The sequence below is a fragment of the Anarhichas minor genome, unplaced genomic scaffold (assembly GCF_050575085.1).
Source record: "Anarhichas minor isolate MPS153535 unplaced genomic scaffold, ASM5057508v1 ptg000066l, whole genome shotgun sequence".
Taxonomy (NCBI): Eukaryota; Metazoa; Chordata; class Actinopteri; order Perciformes; family Anarhichadidae; genus Anarhichas; species Anarhichas minor.
This window is the reverse complement of record NW_027466512.1, coordinates 1445001-1455000: the sequence shown is the minus strand read 5'-3', so window position 1 is coordinate 1455000 and position 10000 is coordinate 1445001. Positions and strand designations below refer to the sequence as shown.

Genomic DNA, 10000 nt, shown 5'->3' with positions numbered 1-10000 from the left:
TCTTGGTCACGTAAATAAAATAATCTTGATTTGCAGCTCAGAAAATGTGATTCCGATGTGTTCCCTTAGTCTTGACTATCCGGCTCTGAGAGGTTGTGAAGACGTTAATGTAAAAGTGATCCATGTATGGAACTAAAGAGCAACACCGTGCTGCTCCTTTTATTATGTAAACGTTGAATGTTACACAGATGTGTGTGAAACCAGTTGTTAGAAAAGCTGAACGACAAAATTCAATCAACATCCTGTGGAACAGCATGAAACATGATGGAACAGACACATTCTCTCATGTTTCTGATCAACGGGTTGTTTCTTTACTTCTTCTTCTTCTCTGTTTTCTGACAGATTGTCTAGTTTATTCTAAAAAGAAGCCAACCTGTCTAACTCTCTGTCTCTCTGTCTGTCTCTCTGACTGTCTGTCTCTCTGTCTGACTGTCTGTCTGTCTGTCTCTCTGTCTGTCTGTCTGTCTGTCTGTCTGTCTCTGTCTGTCTAACTGTCTGTCTGTCTGTCTGTCTCTGTCTGTCTAACTGTCTGTCTGTCTGTCTGTCTCTCTGTCTGTCTCTGTCTGTCTAACTGTCTGTCTGTCTGTCTCTCTGTCTGTCTGTCTGTCTCTCTGTCTGTCTAACTGTCTGTCTGTCTGTCTAACTGTCTGTCTGTCTCTCTGTCTGTCTGTCTCTGTCTAACTCTCTGTCTGTCTGTCTCTCTGTCTGTCTGTCTCTCTGTCTGTCTAACTGTCTGTCTGTCTAACTGTCTGCCTGTCTCTCTCTCTGTCTCTCTGTCTCTCTGTCTGTCTGTCTGTCTGTCTCTCTGTCTCTCTGTCTCTGTCTGTCTGTCTCTCTGTCTGTCTCTCTGTCTAACTCTCTGTCTGTCTGTCTCTGTCTGTCTCTCTGTCTGTCTGTCTGTCTGTCTGTCTCTCTGTCTGTCTCTCTGTCTGTCTGTCTGTCTCTCTGTCTGTCTAACTGTCTGTCTAACTGTCTGTCTCTCTGTCTGTCTCTCTGTCTAACTGTCCGTCTGTCTCTGTCTAACTGTCTGTCTCTCTGTCTCTGTCTGTCTAACTGTCTGTCTATCTGTCTCTCTGTCTCTCTGTCTGACTAACTGTCTGTCTGTCTGTCTCTCTGTCTGTCTCTGTCTGTCTAACTGTCTGTCTGTCTGTCTAACTGTCTGTCTGTCTCTCTGTCTCTGTCTGTCTGTCTCTGTCTGTCTAACTGTCTGTCTGTCTCTCTGTCTCTGTCTGTCTGTCTCTGTCTGTCTAACTGTCTGTCTCTCTAACTGTCTGTCTCTCTGTCTGTCTGTCTCCCTGTCTGTCTAACTGTCTGTCTCTCTGTCTCTGTCTCTGTCTGTCTGTCTGTCTGTCTCTCTGTCTCTCTGTCTGTGTCTGTGATCCTGCAGGTCAGAGTGATGGAGAAGGCAGAAGAAGTGAGTTTTATAAAACACTTTCACAATCCACTGTCAGCTTTCAGGCAGTTTAACTTTCAAAGATCTAAACTCATGAACACAATCTAGCGAGTTTATTTCACTGTTTTGTTTTAAATAGCCTTACTTTTGATAAAACATGTATGGACTCAAATAATGTTCAGAAAGAAATTCAAAGCCTTTGATTGAACTTCACCTCTTTGAATTTGTAGGAACAAGTTGAGAAACTGATAAATGAAACCTGTGCACAAAGTAATTATCAATGTGGAAGTTACTCAAAGAACTCATGACTCATCTGCTGATTATTTTCAATGTATTTTCGATAAACGTTGGAGGAGCAAACAGTGTGAGGAGACGGGACGTTAAGTTAAAGTATGAATATCTGTAGAAACAAGTACTTCTTGTAACTTTCACATATTATTTGGCAACAAACCTTCGATTTGCAACATGAGATCATTTCCTCTCAAAAGTGAAACCATACTGAGCTTTGTGAGAGGACTCGTCCTTTTTACTAGAATATGGCTCAACACTCTTCCTAGTTAACTTCTACAATCACAGATCTTACAGAAGAAAGTCATGCATGTGATGGTCCGAGGTAGAAGCTCCACTTCAGTCTTCACTACAGCTACATTCCTTAAACACCTTTCAACATGTTAATCACACTGTGACTGACACATAATGTAAGACGAGGGACAACCATCTCCTTCTGAATCTGACATCTATGTGATGATGTTTGTCCCCTCAGTGTTTCCGTACCCGGTGCCCCCCATTGAAGAGAATGTGTTGGATGAGGGGAAGCTGCTCAAACCCTGGGACACCAAGAAGGTATTTGTGTTATTCTTTAATCTCTTTCATTAATATTGTCTGTACACATTCTTTGGCACATTTGTCATGCAAATAGCTGTTAATGAACAATTTACTGAAGGATTTAGTCAGTTTGTTTTTCTGGCAGGTGTATTAAAAGTTGTTATTAACCTCAAACTAAAATACAAAAAAAAAAATTTACACAATATATATATATTTGTTATCAACATCTCAAAATGTGAAAATCTGGTGTGTAAAGAGTTTTGTAAATGATAAAGTTATGTTTGATAATGCTATCAGACGTGACTGCTATCATTTTGAAATCTCTATGTTTCAGTTTTTCAAAAGGTAAATTAAAGATAAAAACACACTTTTGTTTTCTCTCCAGTTGCCTCTGTTGTCGTCCCGACCAAAGTCCTGTGAAGTCCCCGGCATCAAGTGAGTCGGACGACGAACTCTTTCATTAAGAGAGTCTCTTTTTAGGGCCCGAGCAACCGACAATGTCGGGCCAGCGAAGGCCCTATTGAAATTGTACTCGTTTGGGTAAACGTACGCATGGTTGGAGGACTTGCCATGCATGAAAAATCACCAAATTTTGGGGACTTGTCAGGCCTGGTGAAAATAGCCATCTGAAAAAGAATGCATCTTTCTGTGTCAAGAAATGGCTCTCTAGCGCCCCCTACAAGTCGGACCGGCGACGCCCCTCAGCCAGTATGTCCGATTTACTTGAAATTCAACACATATGTCCACATCCACTAGATCTACAAAAAAGCCTCTCAGACCCCTAAGCTCTGCCTCCTTAGATTTTCCGCCATATTGAATTTAGTGAAAAACACATTTTTGCGAACTCCTCCTACATGCTGGGTCCGATTTCTATATAATTTGCTGTGGATCATTAATGGACCGATATCATCTAAAGTTATCGAAATCTTTTTTATATATCTTAGCGTTTACAAGAACCAATGAACTTCTTAGGGGCGTGGCATAATATCAATACACATAACTTCTCAACCGTTTGTCCTAAATTCCCTAAATTTTCAGCATATGTGCACATCGCATCCCGTAACAAACCCCGAGAATTATTTTGCATTCGACAACTAGGGGGCGCTACAGTAAACCCGCGAAGTTGTGTTTTTTGTCACTTTTTGCATTTTTCAGCCTTCGTACTTTAACGAACTCCTTTATTTATGCAATCTTCTTGAAATTTGCTCAGGATGCTCTTAAGACCTTTGTGATTAAAAGTTATCAAAATCGAGAGTTCTCGTCGAAGAACCTTCGTGGCGTGGCAGCCATTTTGCGTCATTCGGCATGAAAAAGGAAGTTGTTATAACTCCAAGGTACATTATCCAATCTGCACAAACCTTATGCATGATGCTACTTCAAGCTTGAACAGACCTCAATTCAAAACAATTCAATAACTCATAGCGCCGCCTACTGGCTAAAGGAAATGTCATATTTTATACTTTTAATTATTCCTCCTAGCCAGGTGACCTGATGAGTCTAGAATTTGGTAAGGATAGCCATAAGACATTGATGATGCATCATCATGAATTTTGTGAGTTTTCGTTGAACGCTGTTGCCGTGGCGACGCATCGTTCGCCATGAAAAAGGAAGCTGATGGTTTAGTGGATTGGGATGCTCAAAAACTCATGGAACTTTGTACATGTGTCACAGGTCATAGGAAGAAATAGTTTATATGATTTATTTTATTGGCCGTTTTAAATTGCCTCTATAGCACCCCCTACAATATTTCAAAAGAGCAGCCCCAGCGCTACGTTTTGGCTACATATATGAAACTTGGTAGGCACATGTGTCCTATGGAGACTTAAAGAAAAGTCTCTTTGGACCATGCTCCAAACCCTACAGGAAGTCAGCCATTTTCAATTTTGTATGAATTTATATAATATTTCGACGATGCAGCCCTCGCAGTACGTTTCACTATCAATATATGAAATTTAGATGTATAACATTTGGTAAACAGATGTATCACATGTAGACTTACAAAAAAGCCCTTGGGGCTCTAAACCCAACCGGAAGTCAGCCATTTTGAATTTTGTGAAAAAAACACATTTTTGCGAACTCCTACACGCTGGGTCCGATTTCTACGAAATTTACTGTGGATCATAATTCGATCTAGATCATCAAAAGTTATCAAAAGCTTTTTGATATCTCTTTGTGTTTACAAGATATGGACCAATACACTTCTTAGGGGCGTGGCAAAAATATCAATACACATAACATCTCAACCATTTGTTCTAAATTCCCATAATATTCAGCATATGTGCACATCGCATGCAGTAACATACCCTGAGAATTATTTAGCATTCGACCACTAGGGGGCGCTACAGTAAACCCGCGAAGCCTACTGGCTAAAGGAAATGTCTGATGTAACTCAGCTGGACTTGTTCCAAACCGTCCCAAACTTCACATGCTTGATAACACTCATGGCCTGAGGATGTCTACAAGCTAATTTTCCCTAATACTCACAGCGCCACCTGCTGGCGAAAGGAGATCTGCGTTTTTTGACAAACACCATCCGATTTACATGACTTTTACACAATGTGGTTTACACTTGATATAGAGCTACATAATGCACGTGTTCTGTAGCGCCAGGCAGCGGATACAGGAAGCATCGGACTATTTGCAAAGCATCATTTCCAGCATCAGGCGGTCCATGCGGGATTAAAAACATCTCGCTCGCGGACGCGCTGTCCGACGGTCGCAGACGTTCTCGGCCGCGCAGGCCGGAGTCCCGCCGCCACCCCCGACACGCTGGAAGATGCGAGGGCTCGTTCATCGCTGCTCGCAGCTTTAATTTCATCTTTTTCTGTAAAGTTTCCGGTTCTATCGGTAACACCGGTGTTGTCACAAGTTTATTAACCGTTCGGTATCCCTCACCTGATGTTCCATGTTCCTTTCATACAGCACATCACAACCATGTGTGTACAATGAAAGTTATCATATTATTATATATTATCAAATTCATACGATAATATGAAGACGACACAGTGGTATCAGATGTTTGTTAGGGTGTTAGGGTTTAGGGTTTGTTAGGGTTATAGTATTGTATGAAAACATTCATTGTATTTGACTGCTCACTATGAACCTACATTATATCAGACGTTAACCCGCTGTGTTTCCTTTCAGTATCTTTACGTCTCCGGAGCAGCCGTCCACTCCGACTCACGGCGTCCCGTCGGGCCTCAATACCGGCGGCTCTCTTCCGGATCTGTCCAGCCTCCACTTCCCCTCCCCGCTGCCCACGCCACTGGATCAGGATGAGCCCGGCTACCCAGGATCCTCCTCTCTGAGCGGAGGGGGCAGCACAGGGAACCTGGCCTCCACCCTCACTCAGCTGGGCATCAATGCCGCCAACTCACAGGGAGGCAACGGCAACTTCCACCACCACACACCAGGTACACACAGAGCCACTTTAAGATCTCTGGACTGATGAAGGTTCTGATCGGTGTCGATCGGACTGAGGATTAAATAAACAATCAAAAGAATTCAGTCTCAGTGGGCTGACCGGGTTTAGTTTAGCTCTTCACTCTTATGTTAAGGTCACGATGGAGAAACTCTCAAAGTCATGGTTCAGTTTGTAGAGACGGTGGTATCTGGATCAAGGTCTCAGCTAAGTGACTAATGTGAAGGTTAGCAGAGGAAGTCTGTGGGTGAGAGTGGAAGAGATGAAACCACGGGGGATTTACAGCTCTAGGTTTAGCCTTTACAGAGAAAAGGGAGGGTTTTTGTGGGCGGAAGTGCAGTCGGAAAATGTTTCATCACTAGTCAGGTGACAGGAAGCTGCTGTCGGCTCAACGTGAGGCTAAAGCCCGACTCTTAACCGGAGTCTGGATCATCGTGTTGTCGTGTCACCTGGAGCCTCAAGGGGAACCTGAAACACTCAAGTTGATAGCTTGTAGTTTGAATGCCTAAGAAAGGAAAGATAAGATGTTGAAAACCCAAGCTGGAGGAGCATAGGTCTTGTTCCTGGTTCTGGTCCTAAACCAGGTCTCATGTTTCTTTGTCTGAGAGGACCTTTGTATTCATAGGTGTTTCTTTGTCCCCCTCAGGTCTCCTTGCGTCTCTACAAAGCACGCTCAGTAACCCCTCCCTGCAGTCATCACTAAGCAACCCCAACATCCAGTCATCGCTGAGCAGCCACTCCTTCTCCAACTCTTTAAGCTCCGCCTCCTTGCACTCATCGCTCAGCAACCCCTCGCTGCAGTCGTCTCTCAGCTCCTCCCCCTCCCTGCCGTCCTCCCTCAGCAGCCAATCGCTGCACTCCTCCCTCAGTAACTCCTCCCTGCAGTCGGTGTCCAGCGGTAACCCCGCCTACAGCTCTGGCTCCTCCTACTCGCCACTGCTCAGCGGACAGAACCAGCCGTCACTCAACACGTCGCCACGGAGACGGGCACAGCTCTCCCCGCTCATCCTGCCCATGGGGGGGGAGTCACGAAGGCATCACAACAAACAGTTCTCCCCCACCATCTCCCCCACCCTGTCCTCCATCACACAGGTATCTGATCTGTGTTTCTTCATCGATGAGGAATAGAAATAATCCGTAGAATCATTTTAGATCCTTATTATGAACCAGTTTGCACATCAACACTTCAGAGAACTTAAAGATGATAATAATAAAAAAGGAAACATGGTGCTGTGATATTGTTGCACAGAGTCTCAGAGTTTTTAATGTTTAAATATTTTGCATAAAATGTTCACACTATGTTTATTTACCTGACTTGAACTGTATTGCTTGCAAAACGTTTAAATGTTTGATTATTTCAAAGCTCAATCAAACTCTGATCCACAGTCAAGATGATTATTCTTAATCTTTCATCCTTATCTCCAACAGAGAATAAAATATTTAAGGAAGAATAATAAATATATTGCTTCTACTAAGAGTGCTATTATTAACTTGACATGGAAATTAAGAGAGCTCATTTTCACTGTCTGGTATTTTGTGGTTCTTCCATAAAACTTCAAAACTTTCAAAACTGCTGCAAAGACAACTTTTAATTGTGGTGCGATCACATCGGCACTGTTAACATCCAGTTGGGCAATATATTGATAAATATATACATATGCTGGGAGATGATACATCCGACCCCCTCCCCCTCCAGGGCGTCCCTTTGGACACCAGCAAACTCCCTCTGGACCAGAGGCTCCCTCCGTACCCACTCAGCCAGTCCCACCAGCCTCTCCCCGGTCTGCAGGGCTCCCAGCCGGGGCAGCAACCCTCTCCGATGAGCCAGCACCACCAACAGCTGCACCGCCTCCAGCAGCCGCGGCCTAACGCTCAGCAGCAGCAGCAGCTTCACATGCAGAACCTACGCAACTCACAAAACCAGCACATGCAGCAGCACTTTGGATCGGTAGGTCAATTGATGGATGAAAAGATCAATAAATTACATTCTCCTGTGCAGTTCAGCTGAAAAAGTGACTACGGTGCTTTTCTTTGCAGCAACAGAGGCCGATGGAGCAGCAGGTGAACACAGTGAACTCGCAGCTGATAAAGAACGAGAGGCCGACAGATCAGTGTGTGCAGAGCTCCTCTCAGTGTCACGTCAAACAGGAAACCGAGCAACAGGCGGAGCAGCACCAAGCCGACGGCCTGCCACAGCTCCAGCAGATCAGCCACAACTTGGCCACCGACCTCTACAACGTAAGTGACTACAACACCATCAGAAGCATTCACAACGTAAGTGACTACAACACCGTCAGAAACTTTCACAGCGTAGGTGACTACAACACCATCAGAAACATTTACAACGTAAGTGACTACAACACCGTCCGACGCATTCAAAGTCAGCTTTATTGTCAATTTCTCAATATGTACCGAACATACAGAGGAGTTGAAAAAACGTTTCTCTCCAGTCCAACATATAAAGTGAATACAGATAATAAAGTGCAAATAGATTAAAAAAACATTGAGATAACATATGTTCACAACGTAAGTGACTACAACACCGTCAGAAACATTCACAGCGTAAGTGACTACAACACCGTCAGAAGCATTCAAAGTCAGCTTTATTGTCAATTTCTCAATATGTACCGAACATACAGAGGAGTTGAAAAAACGTTTCTCTCCAGTCCAACATAAAGCGAATACAGATAATAAAGTGCAAATAGATAAAAAAAACATTGAGATAACATATGTTCACAACGTAAGTGACTACAACACCGTCAGAAACATTCACAGCGTAAGTGACTACAACACCGTCAGAAGCATTCACAACGTGACTACAACACCATCAGAAGCATTCACAACGTAAGTGACTACAACACCGCCAGAAACATTCACAGCGTAAGTGACTACAACACCGTCAGAAACATTCACAATGTAAGTGACTACAACACCGTCAGAAACATTCACAGCGTAAGTGACTACAAAACCGTCAGAAACATTCACAGCGTAAGTGACTACAACACTGTCAGAAACATTCACAGCGTAAGTGACTACAACACCATCAGAAGCATTCACAACATAAGTGACTACAACACCGTCGGAAGCATTCACAACATAAGTGACTACAACACCGTCAGAAACTTTCACAGCGTAGGTGACTACAACACCGTCAGAAACATTTACCATGTAAGTGACTACAACACCGTCAGAAACATTCACAACATAAGTGACTACAACACCATCCGAAGCATTCACAGCGTAGGTGACTATAATACCGTCAGAAACCTTCAGTGTGACTACAACACCGTCAGAAACATTCAGTGTGACTATAACACCGTCAGAAACATTCAGTGTGACTATAACACTGTCAGAAACATTCACAACGTAAGTGACTACAACACCATCAGAAACAATCAGTGTGACTACAACACTGTCAGAAACATTCACAGTGTGACTACAACACCGTCAGAAACATTCACAGCGTAAGTGACTACAACACCGTCAGAAACATTCACAATGTAAGTGACTACAACACCGTCGGAAGCATTCACAATGTAAGTGACTACAACACCCTCAGAAACTTTCACAGCGTAAGTAACTACAACATCATCAGAAACATTCACAGTCTGACGACACCGTCAGAAGCATTCACAGCGTAAGTGACTACAATACCGTCAGAAACATTCACAGCGTAAGTGACTACAACACCGTCAGAAACATTCACAGCGTAAGTGACTACAACACCGTCAGAAACATTCACAGCGTAAGTGACTACAACACCATCAGAAACATTCACAGCGTAAGTGACTACAACACCGTCAGAAACATTCACAGCGTAAGTGACTACAACACCGTCAGAAAGGGCATGTTTTTTTAGGTTTCATTGTAAATATTATGCACGTCCAACTGGGAAGAGACCCCGGGGAAGACCCAGAACACGCTGGAGAGATTACATCTCCCAGCTGGCCTGGGAACGCCTCGGGATCCCCCAGAATGAGCTGGAACATGTTGCCGGTGAGAGGGAGGTCTGGGTCGGCCTGCTTGACCTGCTGCCACTGCGACCCGACCCCGGATAAGCGGTGGAAAATGGATGGATGGATGTAAATATTATTATTTTTTTTGATGTTTTCCAGGATGCCTTGTTCAACTCTCTACTGGACGACCCCTATCTGAGTCTCCAGTTCACAGGCAGATCCACCCAGCAGGTAACCCAGCTCCACTCACAACATCAGCTGCCAACTAAAGGCTACGACACCCTCTTGAGCTTCGAGGTTTGACGCAAGTTGCTGGTCCTTCTCACTGGTGGCATGTTATTCCTCAGGTCGCCCCCCTCCCCTTGACTATACATCAAGAAATAGAGTTGAGTTTTATGGCTGAAA

The 10000-nt window shown here is 43.9% G+C and overlaps 1 protein-coding gene across 3 annotated transcripts in view; it reads left to right on the top strand.

Moving 5' to 3' along the window:
• Window positions 1-10000, top strand: part of LOC142934029 (CREB-regulated transcription coactivator 2) — a 45710-nt gene that overhangs the window by 18047 nt on the left and 17663 nt on the right. For 2 of the 3 annotated variants that reach the window (XM_076078377.1, XM_076078375.1), the window contains 8 exons: window positions 1388-1414; window positions 2157-2236; window positions 2604-2653; window positions 5363-5631; window positions 6286-6731; window positions 7336-7587; window positions 7677-7877; window positions 9755-9826. In XM_076078377.1, the coding sequence (XP_075934492.1) occupies window positions 1388-1414; window positions 2157-2236; window positions 2604-2653; window positions 5363-5631; window positions 6286-6731; window positions 7336-7587; window positions 7677-7877; window positions 9755-9826 (1397 nt within the window). The remainder of the gene's footprint in view (window positions 1-1387; window positions 1415-2156; window positions 2237-2603; window positions 2654-5362; window positions 5632-6285; window positions 6732-7335; window positions 7588-7676; window positions 7878-9754; window positions 9827-10000) is intronic. The other variant, XM_076078376.1, reaches the window with a different exon arrangement.